Source organism: Falco biarmicus, chromosome 12, assembly GCF_023638135.1.
Source record: "Falco biarmicus isolate bFalBia1 chromosome 12, bFalBia1.pri, whole genome shotgun sequence".
Lineage (NCBI taxonomy): Eukaryota > Metazoa > Chordata > Aves > Falconiformes > Falconidae > Falco > Falco biarmicus.
This window is the reverse complement of record NC_079299.1, coordinates 19,304,618-19,331,982: the sequence shown is the minus strand read 5'-3', so window position 1 is coordinate 19,331,982 and position 27,365 is coordinate 19,304,618. Positions and strand designations below refer to the sequence as shown.

At 34.2% G+C, this 27,365-nt stretch overlaps 1 protein-coding gene across 1 annotated transcript in view; it reads right to left on the bottom strand.

Moving 5' to 3' along the window:
- Positions 1–27,365, bottom strand: part of KIF6 (kinesin family member 6) — a 158,356-nt gene that overhangs the window by 66,982 nt on the left and 64,009 nt on the right. Inside the window, 2 exon segments of the mRNA XM_056357424.1 lie at positions 22,916–23,066; positions 23,903–24,008. Of these exon segments, the coding sequence (XP_056213399.1) occupies positions 22,916–23,066; positions 23,903–24,008 (257 nt within the window).

Below are 27,365 nucleotides of genomic sequence, written 5' to 3'. Positions count from 1 at the left end.
AGAAGAAAAAGTTCTGAAAAAAACTTTCCAGCCATTCACAGAATCATAGAATGGGTTGAAAAGGACCATAAAGATCATCTACTTCCACCCCCTGCCATCTCCACTCCTCTGCCACACTGGCTAGCAGAATTGTTCATGTGAGTACTCCCTAACTGGTTTCACTCAAAATTTATCAATGTATTTTAAATGGTAAGTCTTTGCTAGCCTAACAAAGCCCAGAAAGGTGGATAGGACAGAAGCAGGAAGTCTGGCAGCTATGAACAGTCAGGGAACTTAACCTCAGCTGGAAGAGGATATGTACCTATAAAAACCTCAAGGAAGACTGCTGAGGAGCCATGTGTTAGATGCAAGTGGGATTGCATGGTAGAGAAATTCCAGCTTCTTTTACCATTGTTCCAATACAGCTAAGGCTCAAAAAATTCTAGGATAGATCCGCGGCTTTCTTTACACAACAGTTTACAAAAAACTTTGAAAAGTTGCATTTTAATAAAAATGTTATCAGACTTCACTAATATATCAACCTATGCAGAGAAATAATCGTGTACACTGGATGGAAACAGACTTTGTCACCATATATATAACTGAAAACAAACTCTATGACAGCTAAGCCATTGAAAGGTGATTTTTCTTTCTGGTTATAAATTAATAAGACATTAATTATTGGTACCAAATATCTACTTATATGCTTCTAAGTTCCTAGTGTGACAACAGAATTCCTATCATCTGATTGTATTCACTGATATCCCTCTTCAGTTTAAGTATGACAGTACTTTCGCTCTGGCAATTTTACAACAACAGAGATTAAAAATTGTCATTGTGAAGCCACAGGACAGCTGCAGAATGTCAACTGTGTGGATGTATTATTTTCTTAGTGTTGATATATAATAAATGGAATACTCGAAATGTGTAACTTCCTGTTTTGTGCAGTTAAAAAACTGAGTTAATTAAAAAGAAACGTAACACCTAAATGTCTGCTCAGAGTGAAGGAGGATGGAAGGAAGTTGGGCTAAAGTGCTATGAGGATCAATGAAAGTTAGTATTGCACCACTCACTCCTATGCATCAGCTAAAGGCCTCTGAAAACTTGTGTGTGATAAATTTGGGACTTCCTATGTATAAGGACAAATATGTAAACACAAAATGATACAAGCAAAAACCTCATTGCATATTTCAAGACTAAAAGTAATGTGTGGTAATAAGACTAAAAGTAATGTGTGGTAATAATTATGTTTTTGTGGTGTCCTTACTTTAGATTGCTTAAAGGAAATAAAAAATGCTTGAGACATTTCATTAATATTACAGAAGTATTTCTGGAATTCAAGCAAATATCCTTGTTTATTCCTTTTGGCACAAGCACTCCTCACAGAAGACAGAAACATCTAGAAAAAAGCCATCCAATAGGATTTCAACAACCCATCTGATTTAGAAGCAATACTTTAAACACTTTACTTTTAAAACTGAAGATATAATTTTAAAAAGGAATGTTAAGTTCCCCGTTGGAAACTTATTTTTAACTCAGCATTGGTGTAATTTCTGTCTGACATTTTCCCAAACTTCACTGCGGTACATTTTGAAGTGCATCATTGCAAAAAAGATAAAAGAATTGCATTGCACAAATAAACACAAAACTTCACTTTAAATAGAATCTTTGGTTTCCAATACTACTGTGAAAACATACACTCAATTATATAGGTATCTCTAGGTTTAAAATTAATAAGACTGAATGTGAGAGCTCCCCACTAGTAGTCATGTCATCTTGAAATAGCTAAAAATGGAGCATTCTTTACTACATAGCATGTCTAGCCCTTTGCGGCCAGATCTCAGCACCTCTTCCCTTCAGTCCGGGGACTCACCTGGACCTTCTCTTTGCACATCTATTTTTGGTGCACGACACACCCACTCTAGCATGGTGAATGAGGAACAGCTTTTATGTGTAACCACAGTACTGCTCCCAGAGGGGAGAAGGAATAGAAAGGAAACAAGCGGAATGCATTCCTTAAAAATTAATACTCCACCTGAAAACCTCAGGCATACAACACACTGAAAGCACCACACGGATGACACTGGTCATGAACAGGGCTTACACTATTGCTGCTGCCAAAAATTGGGAGTGAGGTTTTTATGTTAAATACATCATAATGGATTTGAATAAAGAGGCTACTACTTAATGAAAATAAACTTTTATATTTTGAGCTTTGAGTCAAAAAGCAATGAGCACTGTAAAATTACCGGACAGTAAATTCCCAGTCTCCCATACTCTGCAGGTGAAATCCCACCATGGATATTGGGCAACTGGAACAATTCAGGTATCTTCTTTGAGGGCAGGTCCACTGCAGAGAATTAATTTCTGTCTTACCAAAGGCAGAATGAACAGGCAGAGACAGCTGAGATCTCATAATTACTGCTAAGTTGACCAAAAGATCTGTGCTATCCACATTATTTTCTGTCCACAGAGAAAACATTAAAAATAATCATGTCAAGGTTTACAAATACCATTTTGAAACAAGTGTACATATTAACTCCAAATTTAATCCCTGAAACCTCACCACGGTAAAATTAATTAATCTTTTTGATGAAATTTCCGTCTTAAATTGTCCCTTGAGGCAGGAAGTGCCTTCTACCCTGCACTTAGGGTTGATGTAGTCTATCCCATTAACAGTAAATCCTGCTGCCATAACAATAAATATCCACATTCAGCAAAATAGTCATTCCTTGCCTTTATGTGCACTAATCATTCCTCAAGAAATATGTCAGAGAGCAATTTGATACTGCAGTGTGGTAAAATAAAGCCTAGGATTTGGCAACATCCATTTGCATTAATAATTCACAGAATGTCTTCCAGAAACCTGCCAGTGCATCTTTAGCAACTTCTTGACCATTTCTCTTTTTGTGTTATTGGAGGATGTCTATTTATAGAAACATATATTATCATTTAAATTCTATGAGCCTTGGCAAGATTATACTAGTTACAGATCACTTGCTATTAGAAGGGTACCTACACTACCCAATTACACATTTTTTTTGCCATCCTCAACACTGGTGATAGAAAGTAAATTAATTTAGAAGCTAAATTCCTGATCTTGTGAATTAAACATGTGCTGGAATTTTTTTCCCCATGTATGTTCATAGGAATCAGAAAGACAGCTAACATATGTACATGCACACATGGATAAGCATGGAGATGCAAAATCTTTTTCCCTCCTGACAATGAACAAGTAAAAAAAATAATAATAAAAAAATCTATAATATTAGAAGGCAACCTTCGTCATTTAAAATACAATTTTTTTTCTTTTATAAAACATGTATACAATTGTGCTACAACATGCAACACATTTCACATCCTTAAAATGTTCTCTACAGTCTGCTCCTACTAATTTATTGTCAGCTTTAGTTATTCTGACTACAGTATTCACAGTACATAAAAAGAGAAAAAGAAAACTGTAATTATTCTTATGATGCCTAATAACTCTATTGTATTAAAACTGAGAAGAAAAAAAGAGTCATGTAGTTTGGCTTCTCCTGCATCTTACTTATTTTTTGTTTCTGTAAGTGGAAAACCCCTTGGTTTAATCAAAACTGACGGCATTCTTGACCCAGTGATATTAATAGCAAAGCTGATGGCTCACAGAGGCAAGACTCCCCTATTGTCTCTCTGACACATTATACAGCGGAGGTTTTCTGGTGAAAATTCAGTGGTCTCAGTTGCTCGATTAGGGAACTTCACTTAAAAAAACCCCAATGTCATGTAAACTATTTGAGTGAAATTCCATTTCAGACTGGCAGAATTCCCAGTGTGAAACTGAATTCCTGCTTCTTTCAATTCCTTTGTAACCAAAATTTGTAACCAACTGAACTCTATGATTAATATGCATCAAAGGATCAAAAGATAATTTTTGCACCAATAACCTCTGTAGATCTAAATCTGCTTATGACAAGACATAGAATTAAGAGTGTTTTTACCCCTTGGAAATCTGTTGAAATAAGTGACTCTCACTAGAAAAATAGCATAATTCTTCCCGAATGCCATGTATGGTATGTTTATTTGATGGCTTTAAACTGCTTGTTTTCCTGTAGATCAAAATGGGACAATATATTATGTAAATTCCTTGTCATACAAACCTACTTCACTATTAAACATGCTGTATCTTAGAGCCATGAGCTCTTGTATTAGGCTTTTGTTAATTAAATAATCCTGCTGAAAATCAAAAGGATGTCTGCCTGGGACTCTGACTTTTTCTTCTAGTATTCCCTTCTGTAAAGTTGTTTTAATGCTCCTGATACAAAACTGAGACATTCTCCTTCAGTACCCAAACACTGGCCATTATTCAAACTCATGTCACTATCTCTCTCTGTACGCTTAAAGATTAAAGGAAATTTCTGAAATATTTAGAATTATCTCTCCCCAGAGGTAAAGCTGGATGTAAATGGCATAAATAGAGGTGATCAAAGTGGGGAGGTATTGCAAAAGAAAGGATTCATAATAAAAAACCCATCATTTTAACACTCAGAACTTTCCCAGCTCTCTTAGAGTACTTTGCTTTCTTTGACTGAGCAAGCAGAGATAGCTTTGCATGAAATAATTTGTATGCAGCTTACTCTTAGAATTTACAGTATCAAATATACTATAAATAGAAATGCTTACCCACGCTTGCACAGAATTTTAAGTAGCCGACATAACCTAGATTTTCAAAGAAGCTTCTCAAACAAATTAGCTATCAATAAAGAGAAGTAATTTCAAGAACTGTGTTGCCACTGTGTTGAAAATAAGAGTCAAGACTTCCAAGGTTTTATATTGGTTTCTGCTTCTAATTCACTGTCTTACTTTCACAAATCATTTCATCTGCTCCTCAATGTTAGAAAAACAAGATTTTGCACTTAAAGATGGCCTTTGAACATGAAGTCTCAAAGTGATCAAGAAAGATAAGCCACCCTAATTTATTTTTCAGTTGAGGAAACTGGTTCAGAGAGATGAGGTCACTTGTATAAGTTCACAAACTTAGTAAATTATAAAGACTGAAATAAAAACCAGATGCCCTGCTTCTCAGTCTGGGATCTTATTCAATGCAATGTATTCAATGCCTCTACAATGCAATGGAAAGCTGATTTTTTTTATTTATAATTTAAGCCCACACAGCAGTAGAAGCATGCAAACAATAGTGAAAATGAAGGAAAAATATGGCAAACAAAACCCAATAAGATTCCAAGCCAGCTAACAACCTCAGTCAGACAATACACTTTATCACAAGTATTCAGTAAAAAATCAGAAACATACAAAAGCAAATGTTAACAGAAGCTCATACGTTATTTGGGAAATATTCTTACTAAGAAGTTTCATTTCTTTAAGAATAACAAGACTGGCACAAGGAGTCAGTGAACAATACTGCAAATAAGACAACTGCATGCAGTTTCTCTGTGTAAGTAATGAAATATGAACATTACAAAGCCAAATTATATATGATTACATGAAGAATAAATATCGAAAGAAGTATAAAAAATAAAAAGGGAAAGGCAAAGCTTCCACCCCATTTACATTTACTGCATCTGCTATTTATGACATGGCAAGCACAGCCTTTGCCATTTGGGAACAGTATACAAAATGTTTGCTTAACTTTACTTGTGTTTCCAAAGTGTTTTTTCTTGTCTCTTCATCCACTAAAAGAACCGTTAATGACTTGAAAAAAACTCTACATAAATCAAGCTATACTAAGTAGCTTCATATATTTTCTCTCTATTAGTATCCAATTAAATCTAATATTAAAAGATATATTCTGATTTCTCCGCCACCTCTGAACTTTGTAGCATTTTTTTTTCTGACACTAAGATTTCTTCTGTCATAAGTATTCTACTTTTCTCGCTAAACTTTAGGGTTTTGCAATATTATTTATAATAAAATGGTAATTTTTTCAAGATTCCCATCTGATGCATCACAGTATGACTCATTGCTACTACATTTTTCAATGCACTGTTTTCCCTATTAGCAATTCTGATATAGACCCTAATTTCCAATAACCCTTTAAAAAAACATTTGATTACAAAACAGCTTTTCAACTACTGCTTTTCAAGCCTCTGAAAAAAATCTACGATTTGACCCTAAGATTAAGAGCACAGGAAGATGAAGGCTACACTTATATTATAGGCAGCCACTGTTACTGAAGTATTCAGGATAGCAACCTTAAGAAAATAGGGGGAAAAAAAAAAAAAAAAAAAAAAAGAGAGAAGGAAAAAAATAAACTGCTATTTAAATCCAGGAAGTTAGACTAGAATAAGATGAATTTGCAATCACATAAAAAAATAGCACCTGACCAACCAGATAACATTTTCATATTTTTAGCAGAATATGTTTAATGTTACATCAACTTATGTCTCATTTTCAACTAATAATTATACCTGACAACATCTACTCTCCATCAATTTGAAAAATAAATTATATGATGCAGTTGTGACTATATCTTGAAAAAAATGGAGTTCGACAATTAGAGCAAACTTCTTTTTAGAGGCTTTTAGGGGTGATCTTTCCTCTACCCCTTAACATCCCTCTTTACACTTTCTTTCCTAAAGACCACATTTTGCAAAAAAGCAGATTCCAGGAAATGAAGTTACTTGTTTGGATATAACTGCCAAAGCCACTTCCTGTACGCACTTGGCAGAAATGCTTGGGTAAAAAAAGCCTTATGACATTTTTCAATCCAACCAAGATGGGCATTCCATTCAGCCACACAAAAACTCAATTTAGCTCTAGAACTGTATGCCAGTGTTATATATTTGACTGCTTAAAGTATTACAGTCCAGTAATAATAAATTCAATTTTACATTTGTCAGGAAAAATAGCATCAAACAGGTTCCAAACAACAAACACACCAACTACTTCATCCATGACCTGATATTCCATTTTTGGTATTCTGCTATTTTTCCTTTCTTCTCTCTGTACTGCCTAGCACGTGAATGCACTGTGAAGAGTAACTCATGGAAAGTCTGCAAAGAGACCATTGATTCGAACATGGCATAACATAGTCATTGTTACATTTGGCATTGACGCTATTTACACCTCATTCAGTAGCAGAGAGAAAAGGGAAGTTTTATGAGAAAGTGTCTATAACAAACACATGGGCTGCTGTAACAGAAAAGCATCATATACATGATATTCATCAGATGAACTGAAAATGCTGTTGATGACTGAATTATATTTTGTTGAACTTTGTTAACAGGTGTTTCACCAGGCCTTGCCCTGCACAATGTGCATTATGACAAAGTCAGGTCTTTGACCGTAACAACATAATTTTTCTATAGTAAGTGATTAAAAGTATCTATAAAGGAAAAAGTAATCTGTTATTAATTTGATTGCTTTCACTCCAGACCAACCTCTTTATCTTAAAAACTAAAAAAATTGCCTAAGGGACTACAATTAGATATGCAGCAGTTAAAAATTGTAACTTTGTCCTACAGCCTGCCTGATTTAATGAAGCTCCATTAAATCTAAAACATGCCCCACGTCAGGCCCCTGTCTTTGACCCTTCAGTTCTTTTTGGGGAGCGGCTAATTAAGGGTGACAAGCAGTCATTTCCCAACTATTGTTGTTTCATTGTACGTGTCATTTCAAAACACGTATTACTGTCTTTTCTCTTTAGCCATTTTCCATTCAATAATTCTCTTGGGCTCACGTCTCATTCCCTAGTAGCTCAGATCTTGCTAACCTCCAACCTACAGTCTCTCTTATTCCTCATCTCTTTCCCAGCAAAAGTGGTACTGTAGGCTCTGACTAGTTCTTCACATTGTTCCCATAATGCTGCATAATAATCATCTGGATTGAGGTGGATGTGTTAATCCTCATTTAAATCTCAATCTCAAAGAAGCGTATGTTAAAATTTTTAATCAAAATCAAACATGTCACATTCCAATCTACAGTCCTTACTGAAATTCATTCAGCAGGTATTCAGAAAGTTCAGAAGCCTGTATCAGGGCCTTTTTACCCTGAGAAAGACCTGAAGTTTTATATCCAGCCTTATTTAACTTCAAATTCATTCAAAGACATGCCTAAGAACAACACATGAGAGCAACCTGCAATGATTCATGAGGGAAGATAAGCATGGGGAAGAGATCCTTTTGACTTAAACTTGCCTTTAAAAAAAATAAGGATAAATGCATGCACTAATTCACAAAGTAACAAAACATTAAATGAAGGTTCAATACGTGATGAGGTCCAACTGACATTATAGGGTAACAACAACATGCTTGTATGTACTCGCTCAAAGATTAAAACAGCATTAGTGGTGTACAGAAGCCCTGACAATAAATCCTGCTTGGTTATGCAATGATACAATGAATCTCATGACTGCCTTGGACCTACTCACCTTCTAAGCACTTACCCTTTCTGTGATTAACCTTCTTAGCTTTAAAGGCTACACCCCCAGACTCTAGACCCCCTGCCAAGAGTGGGAGATAAGATACCTTGTGCTACCCTCTTTAAACCATGTGGATGTTTTGATCATCAGGCCTTGATGGGATGGAAGCTGTTGTGCCCAGAAAACAAGCATTTAAAAGATTTAGTTATAAATGTCAAAGTACTTATCATTTTAAATATGCACATGGCCCTTAAGAAACCAGAAGGGGATTGGCCAGGTACATATATAGCATCATCATAGCAACTGAAAACTGGAAGAAATATTCAGTCTTGTGCTTTAGCACTGCAGCTAAACTCTTAAGTAGCAGACATCAGCAAGAAAGCAAACTGAACCACAAGTTACTGAAACAGCTGTTGGTGTTGGAGTTTTATACCTTCCTGTGAGGCATCTGACCTTGGAACTGATGCAGATACTTCGAGCACTTCTGTCCCCAGGAAGGGTTGCTGCTGTCTGTTTTTGCAGTGGCACAGGAACATGTCCTTACAACAGCCATGTCTAGGTACTATTTCGATGTATTGCTATGAATTTTTAGATTTTTTTAATTATTTTTTTTTCAGGAATACAAGCCTCACAGGAAAAGTGAGTGATATCAGCAGTTTAGCAGTCAGATGTGACAAGCACTTAATAAGAAAAAAAACCCAAACAATTCTCTATCACAGTACAGCTTTCTCTGTGCTGTGTTTACTGTAAGAGAAGGTTTTGAAATTCTTAAGAAAAAGAAAAGAAAGTATAAAAAAGTTAAGCTAGCTGTTAAGGCAATTTAAATATAAAAGGCTCCAATGAGATCTCCTGAAAACAGACATACAAATTTGCAGAATACATGACAAAACTCATCCATCAGAAGTAACACAAACCCACAAATAACATCTAAGGTTATGTTCTCTTACTGCTTGTCCTCTGAAAGCAGATACATTGTAAACAAGGACTGGAAAACACATTTAGTTTTATTCTTGGGGAAAACAGATACACAGACACTTTCAAAAAGAAAAATCTTTTCAAGATAAGGTTTTTATCTCTTTGTCACTTTGTCAGTTGGAGACATTCTGGGTGATATCCTCTGGATTATAAAAGGTTAATTGCACATTGACTTCATGGTTTTAAAGACAGTGATTTTGAGAGAGAATTGCAGTTAGTATTTCAAACTTTATTTTTAAATCCCTTTCATTGACATTTTAGATGCACATAGTTTTATTTGTATTTCATATGATATCGTTTGCAAGTATTTCCTTTTTGAAATGATCCCTGCAGCCTCATAAATACAAAAGGAAAAAACAAGCTTGAAAATGTGAGCTAAAGATAATGTCAGGAAGTATAAACCAATGCAAAGAGAAGATAGCATTGCAGTTGAAATGCTCCAGCTCTTCATTAAAAAATCCTGCATGAATCTGCCTTTTCTTTAAAGACAGAATAAATCAAGATATGTACAAACCCTAAAGGATGCCAAGATATCAATCTCACTTAGACAGTGAAAGTTTTTAAAGCCAAAGATTAAAGAATCTTGAACTAATGATATGATAAACCAGACTCTCCATCTTTGTATTCTCTCTATTGAGACATAAATATGGAGAAACTGGTTTGATTTCTGCTAAGGAATAAGCAAAAGAGAGACAGTGCTTTCCTAAAATAGTGTGCAAATACGTATTATTAATATTAAAGAAGTTAATTTCTCCGTTCATATTTTTAAGGAAGTTTATTGTTACTTCCAACATGGTAAGCTGATATTCTTAAAGGCTTTTATCTCTAGGTAATAGAAAGCCTAAAATGGCAGCAGAAAGCAATAGTTACATTGTAATAGGCAGAATAAAAGAAATTGCAGAAGGTTTCAAAGGCATGCATGGCATCCAATATTAACAGCATCAGATTTTCAGATTACTTTTTTTTGTTAGTTTTGCCTAGAGGTGAACTTCAGAATATAGTTTTTGAGACTATCATTATTTGAAGAATTACAGAATTACAATAAACAGTAAAAATATTAAGATAGTACCAGTAAGCAAGTTTAGCAACGCAAAGAGGCAGCAGTAGTTCGAGGGCCAGGAGATGACCAAATGGAAAAGGCTAGAGATTGTTACACTCAAGACAAAATAAAGTAAAAGACTGAGAATACTGATTATCGAAAATGATTGGAAACTAGACTGATGATTAGGACACTAGAAAAGACAGCAAAAGATGAAATTTAGTTTTTAGAAATTAATTCTAATTAGAAAATTAGAAATTTAGACTAGCAGGTCTAGTAAAAGTATGCTGAAAATTAGGTAGGGGTCTCATACTACAAGCATGACTATTTGTGCAAGTATTTGGCATAGCATCATTAACAACAACAACAAATTCTTTCAGCAAATATTTTGCTCAACAGTCACCAAATGACTCACTTATAGAAATCATATTATCAGGAAAAACTGAAAAACAGGAAAACAGAAAAACTACTAAGTGGGAGAAAATTATTCATAAGCACTGTAATACAATACAAAAGTAGTTTAGAATTTTGTCATGATGAGCTTCCACCATTCAATGTATCAGAGTCAGATATCAGTGGTTTGAAGAACTGGAATTCCTGCTAAATGCTTACCAACATTAAAAAATTTCTTTAGCCATACCACATTTGCTTCAGGAGAGTGGCCCATTATTACAAACATCTCAAGGATCTATGTTTGCACATAAGTTTATACATAATCGCTTCAAATTGTTGTATAAATCTATGCAATCAAACCAGTTTCAAATTTTACTTAACTGATAGAAGTCTTAGACCAGCTCCCACCTGCCTCTAGGAATAAAAAGATTAAAGACTGTTTTCAATGTAGCTTATTAGATGGTTACAGCAGAGCATCTCAGCCACAGATTTGCAAGACCAGCCCTGCAATGAAAATCAGTAAGAGCTTTTACCCACCCTAGAAGTAAAGGCTACCAAACTTAGTGCATAACGTAATGGAAAACCAAATATCACCTTACCTCCAGTAATGTTTACTCTTTTCTTTCACGCAAAAGACAATAGTGGTCCAAATTTTCTCAAAGTAACCTAAATACTAGATAACCCCCTGCTAACATAACGCTATTCTTTTACAAGTATGTTTCTGAACAGTGGCTGAAAACAAACAGAACAAAGGCACAGTTACTAAACAGATGTTCCAGAGTTAAAACCTAAGAGACCAAAGGACAATGTATCAGAGATAAGTGAACTGTACAACGTTAGATCCTGTCAGAAAAAGCATCCAAAACTTGAGACCCCATTCTCACTGAGGCAAAAAGTCATAGCTCCACCAACTTCACTGGAAAAATTGTACAATAACAGAAGCATGAAATTGGCCTGAAACATTTGTATGAAACCTGTTAAATATATTGCAAATACCAGGAAAAAGTAGGGGTTTGTGGGATGTTTCCAGTAATTTCTAGTTTGCTTTTATATTCAAATACAGTGAGAGCAGTCTCACAAGACTATCTATTTCTGTTACGAACAAGATCTGAAAAGGCAGTTTTTAGATTAAATACACAAACAAAAGCAAAACAGAACTCTAGACTATGCTATTATTTAGCAGAATTAGCAGTATCTGCACAGAAATATCTAAAGATTAAGCTAATAGGAATACCTTCTAGTCTTTTGTATTACCCATATGCATACAAATGTGCACATAGTGACTCTACTAAAAGGCACTGTAGTCTCTTGGGACTGATTTTCATAGCAATAAAAATATGGAAGAAGTTTTACAGATGTATTTGCCAAACATGACAGTCAATATATAAAGGAATTCAATCACCCTTCAAGTACACAGAAACTTTCAGAAGTATATTTTACCTCTAAAATATCAAGAGTTGAAGTGCTTCAGTCACAAACCCAAAAACATCTTTAAGGAGTTAGTCTGAAGGATCCAATAGCATTTTCAGACAGACAAAATATGGCCAATGAATCAGGAAGCCAAAAAGATTTGAAATAGTAGAGAACTTCCAGGGAACACTAGGTTACATTTCAGCAGACTAATCTGGATAAGGGAACAGTAAACTAGCATAGAAATACTGGAAAGTTTCCCCATCTAAACAGACTCAAGAGGAAGGCAATAAAAACTGCCAAAAGCATCTTTAACAAGCTTCCAAACATACGTTCCACATCAGAAGAGATTCCCAGCTGAGAAGTGGAAAGAAAGACATGACGGGCATCTTAGAAAAACCAGAAATCTTTTGTAAAACTAGATAAATGTGGAGAAAGAAAAAGCTGTTGATGGTCATATAAACAGTAAGTGGTTTTACATAACAGCATTTTCAATATAGAAGATAATTAAGTTTCAATGTTTGTGAAAAATTAATGAAAGTACTATAATGATCTACTCTCATTAAATCCTTACAACTTACAAAACCTGCCTTTGATGTTGCAAATGGAGACCTAGCTCCAAAAATCAAAATCTGGGCTTCATCTCCTAAAAATAACTCTATGTTCATATTTATAAACACTTAGTTAAGATGACAAAAATCGTAACACACAGGGCTTTATCATGGGATACCAATTGCAAGAGCTCACTTTAAATCTTACAACATGTATTTATATTTCTTTGTAACAAAGAATAGTCATCTGTTGTTGCTTACATAGCTATTTCCACAGAGACTGAAACTTCTTAACACATTCAGTTTTTACTGTTCACTAATCTCAGTAAGTTCAGTTTGAACTCCTCACTCAAACAAAACTCACCGTGGACTTACTGTGAATCCCAACAAAATAAAGGTCTTGGAAGCTGTACAGATAGAATAATTTTGGAAAAAACCCCAAACAAACCAAAAAAACAAACCTCAGAAGTCAGTCAAGTCTCCTATAAATTCACAAGAGTTGGTCGTCTTGGTATTTATTGCGATCAATGTACTTTTAAAGAAAGGAATTTTATTCTAGAAACTACTTTGAATTTTAATGTTTACTTTTTTTTTTTTCATTTCATAAGGTTAAAAAGGGAAATAAACCTGTGATCTTCAAGACACAGATACCAAAATATATAAAGCACATGACAAATTAAAAAATTCCCACAATTACATGCTACAAAACATGTGCCTGAAAACAGACATGTTCAAATTTATGACATAAATTGGAGCCTTAGCAATACAATACATGTTTTACCTTGTGACCTGAAATACCAGAAAATAACTGTTAAACTTACCAGAAATAGAGCCCCATAAAATTGTTCAAAAGCATATGCTGCTAACATTTGCTGAATTCATTTTGAAGGCTTTTTAAAATACCTAAACCTTAAGCAGTGAAGTCTGATACTTCCTGCTTGGTCCTTAAACTTGGCAATAATGAAAAATTTATTGTAGCAAATAATCACTTTACATTACAGAAAACATTTAATGCTTAAGAAATTAGCAAAACAGCATGTCTTATTTTAAATATTAGTTACAGAAGTTTAACAGCATCAATGAAATATTCACTACATCTTACTAAGACCTGATAGAAGCTCAACTGGAGAGCAAATGGAGTATATACTTTTTTTCAGGACCTGTAACAGAAAATGTAGCACATACTTCCTTTTCTGACTAATAACAAAGATCAACAGCAAGACTGAACAACATTCTCAATGCACCAGTGAGCTCTTTTGCTGACCAAATAGCAATAAAATGGGTACATCTGTTTGTTGACAAAAGATCTGTCATGAGCACAGTGCCAAGAGTCTGTCCTGATATCCCAAAGCAGCACCAGACACAGAAAAGACTCCAAGAAACATATAGGCTTCCTAAGCACTTAATTTTTCTAGAGGGTTGAGACCTGCCTTTTTCTGAACCGAAGGACACAAAAGAGATTCTGATAGAAAACCTCAGTCAATTCTTTCCATTAGGGAGATTTCTGTGGGTTTTCCAACAATAGAAGGAAGCTTTTTCCTCAAAATACAACATAAATATGTAAAATATGCAAGATAAATATTTTGAGAAGTCTTAATACAAGATGAAAATATTTAGCTTTCAGAATTAAGCAGTTGGTGTGTTATCATCACTACTTTCTCTCTATTTATAATCACCATCTATTGATACAAGCCATCTCTCACCTTTCCTTTTAGTCAGCTTGTCAGCCCTTCAGGAGGAATGCTCTTTTTTGTACATGCTTGCATAGTGCCTAGCCAAAAGTAATATTAAACCCTGAATGGGTTAAACAGCAGGTAACCTCTTAAAGAAACTTTTAAAAAACCCTCACAACTTCTAAATGAAATGTAAAGAAAGTGGCCAAAAATGGTCAAAACATGATCCTAATAAAATCTTTGGTGAGAGCAAAATAATCTTTCTCAAGCCCATAAGCATATACAAGTATTTGAAGCTCTCACTGACATTTATTGTGTTCTCTGAATGTCACAATATTCACACTGTTTTCTGGTAACCAAACTGTTTATATTTCAGGAGAAAAAAAAAATCCAGCAGGAGGAAAAATGAAATCATGCATCTCCTACACTGACAGAATTATGCTAAAAGCAAGCAGCAGTCTGAGATCTATATCAAAATAAGACTTATCTGTACAATAGAGGTGATATAATATGATAAAAAAAATACAACAAAATGTTTATCACTCCAGTGATGTGTATAAGTCAGATTTATTCTTTTTTTTGCCAGGTTCATCCATACTTTGATTTATCCTAAAACTACTAATTTGTAATAATTGACAACATCTCCTGAGAAAGATTATATATAGTTCCACATTTGAATTTGTACTTGACATACAATATCTCCACCAGATATGAATCATGAATAAAACTAAAGCTGCAGTGGACACTTTATGATGAACTAAATCATTGTATTACAAATAAAATCATTGAAGAATTTGTAAAGCTCAGGTTATTGTGCCAATAAATCATCTTTGCATTTTCCGGAATGCTCATCTGAAACATAAATTAAATTCATAGCCAGAGAGTTATGTCTGTTTCAGATTTATAAATGATATTATAATGCAATAAATAACAGCAGCTACTGAGTATGTTAAGAGTGTTTTGCTCACTTTTACTCATGTAGTTATGGATTTATAATTTAGAGTCTTTTGTGATTAAGATGGATATTGAAAAGTAAGATCTTCCCTTTTATGGTATAACACTTGGACTAGGATAAAATGTTCTGGTTTGTTCACTCTAAGCTGTCTCATGCAATCCATAAAACCTCCCCAGTGACGGGAGCTGGCTTGCCAAAACGTCAGCAGCAGGCAGCCTTCCACTGCTTCCAGGTAGCCTACCTACCACTCCCTCCAAAAAGAAGTCTTTTGGGATCCAAGAAAACAAATTTGTCAGCATGAAAACTGGTATAATTTTCGCTGCAGAATTCAATGCTATGTAACCCAATGTCACCAGTGAAACCTAGGGCATTACTAGGACACTGCACCTGTATAGTCCACTGCTCTAATCTTCAAGAACATCCTAATACAGACTGTAACATACACTGAAAAAAGCACAAACAAAACACAGCAACAATCCACATGTCCAGTTACAGCCATTCTTAATCAGGTCTTCCACTGGCATCAGACCTTGTGTTCAACAATATTTTGCTAACAACATTATTTTGAATACGATCCCTGATATTTAAACAACCAGTTAGAGACACACCTGTTCAGAAAAAAATACCATTTAACATTAAATCAACTCTCTAGAACTTAGTATTTATTAATAGTTTGGAAATATGTTACAATGGTACCCAAAGACTTACTTGGAAATCAAATCTGGGTGTTAGACTTTGTTTCTCATTGTGTTTCTACAGTCATTACTGTTAAAGGCTGCTATTCAGAGTTTCAGGCATACAGGAGGTGGGAGAAAGACAGAATGTATAGGAAAGTAAATACTACAGATATGTTAAGCCTTTGAAGATGTATTATATTAACTGAGTTTCTTCCGAAAGAGCATGCACATTCAATGCGGGATGGACATTAAAAAAAATAAAACCACAGGCATGCCTATATAGATGTGTACGGTTGTAGAAGTCACTCATTCGCCTTCCAAGTCAGCCTGTTGTGGGACAAATTTGGTCCAAGGAGTTTACTGCTGTGATGAACTCAAGACAAGAATTTTGCTATTAACACAGATTATTACCTCAACCTTAGCAGTGAAACAGTATTGCTGCATTTCTCCTGCTTAAATCAGTGTTGGGACAGGATAGACTAGAAACATGATAACCTATATCTTTCAATGCAGAAATGGTGCTAGATCATATGGCAAAATGTGGTAAAAGTAAGTTTCACCACACAGAGATAGCAGTTCTGTGACATAATATATTTTTTGCCATAGAGAGAAACAAACTTTGCTTGCCAAAGGCTTCCTGTATTCTTAACATTCATTACTTTTCATAAATTTAGTAGCATAAATTACTTTTTTTGATAGACTGAGTATCAGGTAAGTCTGGAGATTTTATGATGCAAAACAGCATCACATCTAGCATGAAAGTAACAGAATGAAATTTTTCTATCACAGAATGGTAAAGATCTGTTTCTGGGCAAACAAATAGTAAAGCTATACAATATATCAACTGCAAAATAAATGAAATGTTCTAAATTAAATAATCTGTCTACAGTTACTGGAAGATGCTTTATGTGGATTTTGAAATTAACAATTTGCTTGAATATTGTTATTTATTGTCATAAATAACCAGCTCAGATGATGTAAGGAGAGAGAACTGCAGTGCTTAACAGTTAAACCTTTCCAATTAGCCACTATAACAACTCCCTCACCCAAGACATACTAACTGGTGAATATAATTTGCAGTTTGAGTTGCTGTTTATAGAAATATTGAAGCATATACTTAAATCCTGTGTTACTAATTATAAAGATAAAGTGAAATATCCCTAAAATTTTGTAAACTCAGATTCCAGGAATGGCTTCAAGTAGTTCTGAAAATTTAGTATTCAGAGGAATATTTTCCAAAAAATTAACAGTAAATATTACTTATGCCTCTGTATCTTTTACAACTCACTCTTCTGGAATCTAATTGTTTGAATATTTAGTCTAAACTTTTAAGGTGCATGATTCAGTACTTATAACTTTTGGAGCTGACAACGTAAGTTTCTGGAATTTAGCAGCTGTATTAAGAGTGTAAGACAATATTAGAAGAATTAGCTATGAGTCCTGACAAGGTCTAAGGTAATTCCTAAATCCCGAGAAGAACATTTCACACTTTTGCAATGGTTCCTATCAAACTTTCCCATTCTTTCACATGTCTCCCAGCAATCTGACAACTTTATCTGTAATGCTACAGCAGGCTGTCAGAAAATTACCATGTTGAGAAAGCTTTTCAAATCCGTACAGAAATTTGAAGGTTAAAAGGAAAAACTGAAGTGAGAATACATATGTGCTGGATATTAGAGTATTAAAATTACATATTTGCAAATAACTTATTTTGTTATGTAAATTGACCACTATGCCTTTTGCCAGATGGTGTTCTTTCAAGATATTTTGCTTCATTCTTCGATAGAACAAATGGGATTAATTGAGCCTGAAGCGTACAAATGTGTTCAGGTCTGAGTCCAATAGGAAAGAGAACTATATCCTAGCCACCAGCAGACAGAGCTAAGAGTTTTTGTCTGCCAAGGAATGTACCAATGTATCTTTGCACTGTCATAGCTTTATAATAAAATAGAAAAAATAGTAATAACCACTTGAGGTTTTATGCTACTTTGCAGCTAAGGATCTCAAAACAGTAACTTGCCTACAAAGAAAGTGGAATGCTTCATATGGGTACAGTCTTTTTCTTCATGTGATATTGATCCTTAATTTATAGTTCTATTTTATTTTTTACTGTGGCATAGGCTGCTTGTCATAGTACTGGCTTTCTTTTTACTGACTTTTTTTTTTTTTTCTTTTTCTTGAGCCCTCTGGCCTTATTCTAACTATTACTGCATGTTCTCAAATATTTGTTTCATTTTTCCTAATCTTTGGGTCATTATCCATTCTGGATTTTATATATTATTTTAAAATCTCAAATACATTTAAAAAAAATCTAAAATCTCAAATGTAATTTTAAAGACTACAAAAGCTCTAATAATTCTAAAAAAATTTGTTTAAATTTCATTAAAATTCTCCACCTGTAGCAAAACAACATCTGATATGATGGCTTTATGTGTACTATGCATAAGTACACAGTGAGACCTTTCTCAACATTTTCTGATGAACTGTCTGCATATGTTTACAAGCGTTATGTAGAACACTTTTCTCAAACACGGCTCTTAATACAAATGGAGAATCAAACTGTGGAAACACTACAAGTTGATTTGAAAAATATAATCTCCAGTCTACAAAAATTTTGAAATAGAACAGTCACAATATGAAGATAAATATTGAAGCTTGTTACTTTCAGAAATGTAAGAAATAGAAGAAAGAGAAAAATAAATAATACTTATATATTAGGTAGAAAATACTGTCATTTTCAGAGACATGAAGGCACAAAAGAGCCTGGACACTCAGTTATATTCCTGCAGAGACAACTGGTCTCCTGAGGTTGGATTTAAGGCACACTGGCAAGGCTGTACATGTTGTGTTAATACATACATTTTTAACAGTGTTTCTGCTACTTTTTAATGTCTGCCATTCTAAGTATTCCCTGAGTACAATAACCCAAGTGTTTTAACAAATAATTTTTTAAGGCATTATCATTATAACAACATAAAATCTTCTGTAATGTATAGCTGTTAAGTCCAAATGCTGCCAATTGCACTGGAATAGGTTTGTAGCAGTATGTCAGGCCACTCTAAAGGAATGCAGAGATATATGGCCACCTAAAATAGTCCAAAAATAACTTTTTATTTATCTGTAACCCTCAAGCAACATGAATAAAAAGTTTAAAAATAAATTAACTATAAGTGAACCTAAAGGAAGAACTTCCATGTTCATACTTAGCATCTCTGTTATTGAGGACCTCATGGTTTTCATGTCCACATGAAATGACACAGAATATCACAACCTGACTCAAAACTGATTGAAAAGAGGAGTGCAAAGAAGGGAATAAGCTTCCAGCTACTTTCAGAATGAGAAAACCATATAACGTGCAATCCAATCGCATAAAAAAAATGTCTTATGTCAAAACATACTCATACTATCTTCTCATCCCAGACAGATATTAATTTACAACTCATTATCCAAACAAGATGGGAATCAATTACATTTACTCATTGATTTACCAAAGACAATACTTCATCATTGCAGCAGATTCCCTGTGCCAGCCATCTGTCTCAAATAGTTCTTTTTTCAGTGAACAGTATTTGATATGCTCACCTATTAAATTTTACAAAACAGCTCAATTAGAATAAAGCATGAATAACAATACACTGGCTTTACCATAAGAGAGAAAAACCTTTCATAAGTCACCTATGGACAAATAGTACTCATCTGCTGACAGAGTTACAGCACTTGGTAAAATGGTGTTGAGTGCGTTAGCTATCCTAAGTGAATTCATTATTTATGCTCAGCCCTAACTGATTGCAAATGATGTAAATTATTAAACCACTTGAGAAATAATTAAAATATATATTTTTTAAAAATACATCAGCATAAGAATTTTTACTTTATTCACACTTACTAAGGTCTTGCTCCAGAAAGGTACCATATCACTAAAGCCACTCACATGTATAAAAATGGAGCTATTTGTCATTTCTGGAACTAAGGTCTCAGTTTACTTAATAATATTCTTTTTTTTTTAACAATAGAAATAATCACCAAGGTTTGTTAAAAATGCTAAATAAAGCCCAGATATCTAAAGTGTATAATAAATATTTAAAAATCTTAAAGATGATCACAAAAAGTTTCATGTTTACCATCTGGTATCAGAGCTAGAAGCATAATTAATGACATTTCATTTTATTTGAATGTAAGATTTCTCTCCTAGGCTGAAAGGTTAAAAAAAAAGAAAATAAATTGGTTTTATTGGATTTCTTCTTTGTTAAAACTCGGTATTTTCAAACCTTCCAGGAGAAATTTATTATTTTCTAATACTTTTTAATTAGTTACGCTCAAAAAACACTTTTCTGAGAATGTGTTCAAAGATTCAAGGGCCAGCAACTAAATGTATACTTGGATTTTCAGGATATTCAACAGAGTATTCAAATCAGATTGTAAAAGCCATCAGCACCTTGAGGGGCTATAAATTTAAATCCCTGCATTTATGAATACAGAATTAGAGACCAGTACGGCTGATACTGAAAATAAAACTTTCCTGTTCTGGTACACATTTGAATGACAAGCTGTAAACCATTTGTAAAATCTAATAACTGCTCACTTAATTACACTAACCTGTTTGTCTTGAAAGAAAAGGAAGCCTATGAACTGAAGAGCTGAAATCTTTTGCCTGCTTCATACTAGAACAGCTAGACGGACCCCGATTTTCTTCCAAGTTTATAGGAAGAGAGTGCTCCAAGACTGTACAACCAGCAGAGGCAGCATTAACCTGGAAAGGAGCATCTCCTGCTGTCTTTTTTCCTTTTTTTAGCATATTTACCAGAATATCTGGAAGTTACATTAAGGAAATCATTAATTACCCTTTTTTTTTATAAAGCAACAATCATCTTCATTTATTCCTAAGTCTTTTTTTTTTTTTTTCCAAGTGGAACAATTCACATTATGGAATCCTATAAGTGAATGTGAATTTGAAGTTAGGCATATTCTTTGTAGTTATATTAATTCACTTTAGTTTTTCCAAACAGCAGATTCATTTTTACTAAACAGTAAAATTTACTAAATTTTACTGAAATTTACACATTGACCACAATTGTTGATTCCATTCAATCAATGCCTGAGAAAAGCATTTACAGACAGACAGGAATTAAAACTCTAGTATCTTATTGCCATTGTGTGACACTCCCCTTTTCAATTTTGTGATAAGCAAAATTTCAGAACAAAAGAAAAAAAACCCCTTAATTTACAGGTAGTCTGTTAAGTGCATTACATCTGTCAGCTTTTCACAATAAGGTTTATTAAAAAGCAGAAGAGGTCTTTAGGAAATTTCTTCCACTAACATTGTATTTACTGGAGTATGTTTGGTATAAACACGTTTCACCTAACAACTTGTAGAGGGCTTTTGATGAAAATTGCATTCAGCCAAAACCACAGGAGTCCCTGTGATATGTTTTTTTGATATGCTATTCATTTTAATCCTAATTAATCTTCTAAATGAACAGCAGAAAATCGAAGTAGTCTTTGGGGAATATTATTAACTGCACTAGGTAGTAATAATAAAATACTTTACAATTCAGTTGTTATGATAGCTCCTAGCTACCATAGGCAAGAAGGACCTCATAGTTTGACTAAATAGCTTCCATACTGCTCACCACTTCATCACATTAGACATGTTATTAATTTTCTAATGATGATGTACAGTCACTTAGCCGCTCCAGACTCTGTAAATCAGTGTTGTGTTCAAAGTCTTAGTTCTTATAGTCTTCCTATATAACTCTAACATGGATTTACACAAGTTTCTTCCCTGCAAACCAAGCTATATATATCTATCAAGCAAAAGTGCATTAGATAGAGATATTTTGCTTTTTTTCACTATCAATCTCATACTAATGAAATAATTTATTTCAGAAAGAAATGTTACTGGGAATGCAGATCTTAAAAATGATTTTTTTAAAAAAAGGAATGATAAGTCAGTGTTATATCTGGATTTATTGAAAGTGCATCTTGGAAAATGAACATTTTTTCTGTGACGGAGCAGAAATAAAGAAGCTTTCCTGCCACCTCTGTTCAGACTGGTAATATGCTACATCCCAAAGTAAAATGCCATTCTCATTTGACGTATAAAATTGACCTGGAATTGCTGAGCACAAAGAATGCAAGTGTGTTTGCTTTTTACTAATAACTGTGAAAGAATCTGTTACCTATAAACTCAAAAACTTTTTTTTCAGTTCTCTGCCATATTCAAATTTTATCCACCAAGTAGCCACAAAGTTAGGGGCATAGTGGTGCTGCCATCTGACCACAGTTCTGTCAACCCGCTAAAAATAACTTCCAGCCATTGCGCAACAATGCAGCTACTCATGTGTTTTCTGTGAGGCACTGAAATGGACAAAGCACGTCTGAGAAGTTTAATATTTTTATATGCAAAAAGCTTCAGGTCTAATTTAATTTTTAAAGTTGCATGTAAAAAGTACAACTTTTCTATTTATTCTAAAGGCAAATAGCCCAACAGCCCCCAAAGTAGCACTTCATCTGGCTAAAAATAACACTTAGAGGAAATTCTGTTCTTTGTAGGGTGATAAATTGGTCTTTATATAGCATCAGAGTTTCCCATTCTACAAAAAGCTTTAATTTGCTTGAGGAGAGTGTTTTAGGAGTGGTCTGAAGCACAGTATTTGGATCTTGGTTGGACAGTTCTGAAGCTAAGTAGTGCTCAGATCCAGGATTTTGGTTTGGGTCACAACTGAAATAGAAGGAGGTGTAAAGCAGGGGCTCGGCCACATAGAAGTTGGGAACTGAGTAATTGCTTTAAACCAGTGGGGTCAGTAGAGAGAATTTCCTTCCACACAGTTCATGCCTATCTCACACACACAAAAACCATTGTAGACAGATCAGCTCAAATCCAAATGTTATTTTTCTTCCTCACAAAGGATACTGATTTCATTGTCTCTTTGCTGCAGAAGTTCTTTGAGCCTTTTCAGTTCTTCTCCTCCTGATTCTTTGTTAGTGTCTTTTTCTTCAGAGATGTGTTGTGAGATAAGTTTTTTATCAGAAATCTTTGAATGATTCATTAGTTGCTATTAGAAGAAACAAAAAAAAGGGCACTTTCAACTTGAGCTCCAGCTATGTATTTATTCTATTCTGAGACTGTCTAACTATGGTAGAAAAGACAGAATGAAATGATGCGACCAGTCGACTGTCAAGTTATATGTGTTGTGCCAAGTATGGAACAAGTTGTACTTGTTGATCTTCACTACCAAGTGTATGATTTACTTTACTCTTTCTACACATAAATAAATTCCCATGTTCTGTATTATCACAGAACTTTCAGTATTAACAATATAACTAAACCCTAATTATTTAAAGACAATAAATAAAAATCAGGAGTGTATACATGTCCATATTGAAAAACTATATCCCAAAATACATTGCTTTCCCCGTTAATTTTACTTGTCCTTCTCAGTTTGAGTATATCTTGTTTGCTCCATGATTTAGAAGCGCTTACAACACCATCAGGAGAGTTAGTATAACAGATTTGGGGATATAGTTGTTTTACACTTTTATATCTTTCAATGTAGTTAGTCCCAAATAAAGCCTCCATAGTAATGCGAATACAGATAGATACATCTATCCATTACGAATAACTTGTCTGTGTTGTTTCCAATATCTTCCAGTGTCCTCCTACAATTTACTGCATGCTGAGATCCTTGCCGGTTTCCACAAAATGCTGCTGAATTTTTCCAAATAAATTTTGAATTCCTGTCAGTCCTCCATACACTTCCCAGTTCAATTGTCTTAGCCTTTTCCAATGCCTCTCAACTGCATTGCCTTTCTTTTGACACTTTTCAGCTATGAATGTCTTCCAATTATTTTCAGCTCCAGTTGCATTTTTGTCTATGTTTATAAGAAATACCTTTATACGAGTAAAGCAATACTTGATCTTGTGCATGTCAGCACCAACATCCAGAGTGCTATCAGGATCATTATCTTCAAGAAATGCTTCAATTAACTCATCCAACCTGAAAACAAAAAGCATTTTTAAGGAAAAAAAAAAATCACAACCAAGCAGACAACTATGTAAAGTAACGTGTCAAACACAACACAAGATTTACTAAGCTGAATGATATTGGTAGGCGATTTTCCTTCAAGGTCCATATAATTGAAATGTACTTTTGTTCCTGATACTAAAACCTGGATTTGCAGATTCTACAACTCCATATCAGGACATACTTGCACATGCTAAGGAATTGTTCTAGAATTAAAAGCATCTAAGATGTAATCTTTTCTTTTTCTCATTTATTTTATAACCTTCTGTTCTTTTACCATCTCAACTGAAAAGATCTAAAGCCTGCCCTCTCATGAGAATAGATTTTCAGAAGCTTTGGGCACAGGATGTTTTAACATATATGATTATTTGTGCAAAAGAACAATCTACTTTCTTTTCTATTACAAGTATCAGCAGATACCATAGCTTTCATACATAAAATTACCTGCTCCGATCACCAAGCAAAGGGACTTATCTTTTGATGAAGGTATTTATAGATTTCTGAAAGACCTAACTGCTCTTCTTCTGATAAATGAAATTTAGTTAGTATTTTATTCTCTTGCAATTGGTTCTTATTTAAAAACATCTGACATCTTCCTTAGGGAGCAGCAATTTTTATTTCAGTAATTCAGTCTTCATAAGAAAATTTGGCACACAGAAGCATCCTCTTGATTTTTTAAAACCAAATTAAAATATGAAGACTGGAAACCTACACAAGTATAATACAGCATGCCTCTGGGCTGGATGTCACAGCTATATGGATAGATGCATGCTGCCACCAGCTCTCCATGTCTTGCGTTCCAGAGTGCGTGGCAAATCATCAACAAAAAGAGCAGATGATTTTTAAAATAAAATTAGCCCTTAATCCACTTACTAAGGTAAATTTCTAGGAAACAGAAAGTGCAAGTTGGAACTCCATCAACTGGTTTTAGATTAAAAGCTTTTTCATGCCTGACAAATGCTGTTACCATTAACCTACTAGGCAAACGGTGGGCAACAATGACAGCCATATGCCTGTACAGTGTAATACTATGATTTTGAATGTTTATTTATTATCCTCAGAAGATGAACTTAGGTTCTGAACCTGAGTGAGCAAAGGTATCTAAAGTACCAGCATAAAGTGACCAACTGCCAGAGAAAGGCAGGAGTTCAGAATCATCTCTGTGCCTAGTGTTTCTTTTGAAATAGTTTTGCTCAGCTCCTCACTTTATATGGAAGCCTTCTGAATGTCGCTTAATAGTAATTTATCCCAAACCAGTTACAGGACTGGGAATCTTGTTGTCATTTGATTATCTGAATTACTTTGCTGCAACCACATACAAAAATTTTAGGCATTATAATATCACAGTATCTAAAGTTGACCCTAAAGTAGTGGTTGGGATATCACCTTGCTTTTGAAGATCTCTTTCTGAGATTCCTCACATTACTATACTGTAGTAACAATTGCCTGCTGGAGGGTGAAACAATGTGATACACAACAAACAGAAAAAAATAAATCATTTTCAGGATATAAATATCTGAAAATCAGTAGCTGTAATGCTGTAATGAACATTGGAAACCATAACAGGCAGGTTTGGTTATTCATCTCCTCCAGAGTTCATTGCGACAAAGTGTCAGTTCTCAAAACAGGAGAAAAACTAGAGAAAAGAAGACAGCAACCCTCAGTTAGTTGCAGATAAACTGTGCTTTCCCATTTTCATTATTTCAGTTAAAGAACAAGAGACAAATATGTTGTCTATACCATTCATTATATGTGCAAAATTCCTGACTTCTGAATTTATAGAACACTCCCTTAAGTCAATGTGAGCTTGAGGGAGAGGCTATTTTAAGAGAAATATTAGTTACAGAAGCATTACTGGCATTGACTTGCTTCTCAAGTTAAGAGACTACAAAAATTACTGGGTAATAGACCAAAATTTTACTTATAGCTACATGATTCTTTCTGCATGAAGAGTCCAACAGAACAGAGGCCAGTAGTACAAGAAGTTATTCATACTCTGCAGACGCACAATGTACAACAACCAAGAGAATTAATTCTTCATATGTGCAGGCAGGCATTTCTGTAAGGACTGCGAAAAGAGAGGCATTTATACTATTAATGAGTATGTGATGGTGATTAAACAGACACAGAGAAAGTCAGTATTTGTCAATATCTTAAGCACCTTACTGATTTCAGTAAGTAAAAGGAAACAAGTAAAATAATATTTTTTTATAACTAGACTGTCTAGACTGACTATATGAAGTCATCTATAAAAATGGGCCTTTAATCTTGAACTAGAAATTAGAGAGGAGATATTTTAACCTTACTAAGATTACCTGTTTGCCAGGGATTTAGCCATACTCAGACTACCACAGATTTAGACTATGGGAATCGATCAAAAAAATTACACTAACTTGCACCATTATCATTACTGGAATAACACTGCAGAAAGTTACAATACTTCAAGAGAAGGAAAAGAATATATAATTCCTGTAAAATAATGCTCTATTTTGAAAATTATTATTTGCCAGTCAAGAGACAAGGTTAATTTGTCAAGATTAGCAAAATAGAAAAGCTGTAGTTATAGATACGAGCTGCTATTTCCTTTCTCTTACATTACCTTTAATGTGTTTGGCATTCTTAAAAAAACACAACAGCCCAATTCATTTTTTGTGTCCCAAGGACTATGAAGAAGCCAAAACACATTTGAACACCAGAGGACTGAGTCAAGTCTGAAATAGCAGAAAATAAATCAGAAATTATAAACCAATTCAAGCTCTTTGCCAATTATAGGGAACAGCAGACTCTTCAGTGTATTTTCAGATACATTTTAAAAATTTCATCTTTAAGAATTAGAACAAGAACAGGCCAACCTAGCCTAAACACTGAAGAAAAAAAAAATAAAAAAAGAAAAGCAACAATGAAAATCCCCATGAATAACAGCAAAAGAAATCACTGCATCCCTGATGTTTTTTTAGGTTTCCATGTAGAAATTACCAGAACTCTTTCTAAAATAAACACACAGTCTGACAACACTGGATATTCTAGGAGTTCTTCCAGTATACTGAAGTATTAAACAAAGGTAAAAAACCTGACAGTGTGATACAGATGCAACTTGGAGTTTCTCTTCTTAATGAACAGGTCTTGGTTAACTGAAAATATTTGTCCAAATAATTTATCAGCTCAAGGATTATGAAAACAATTGAAAAATTCTCTTATGAATTTATACAATGGCAGATTTGCTGCTTTACAAATGAAAAACCCCAATGCTACTTCCATTTCATTTTCAGAGATATTCACAGAATAAATCAAGGAGACAATAAAAACTTACAGGAGGAGTGGAAAAAAAAG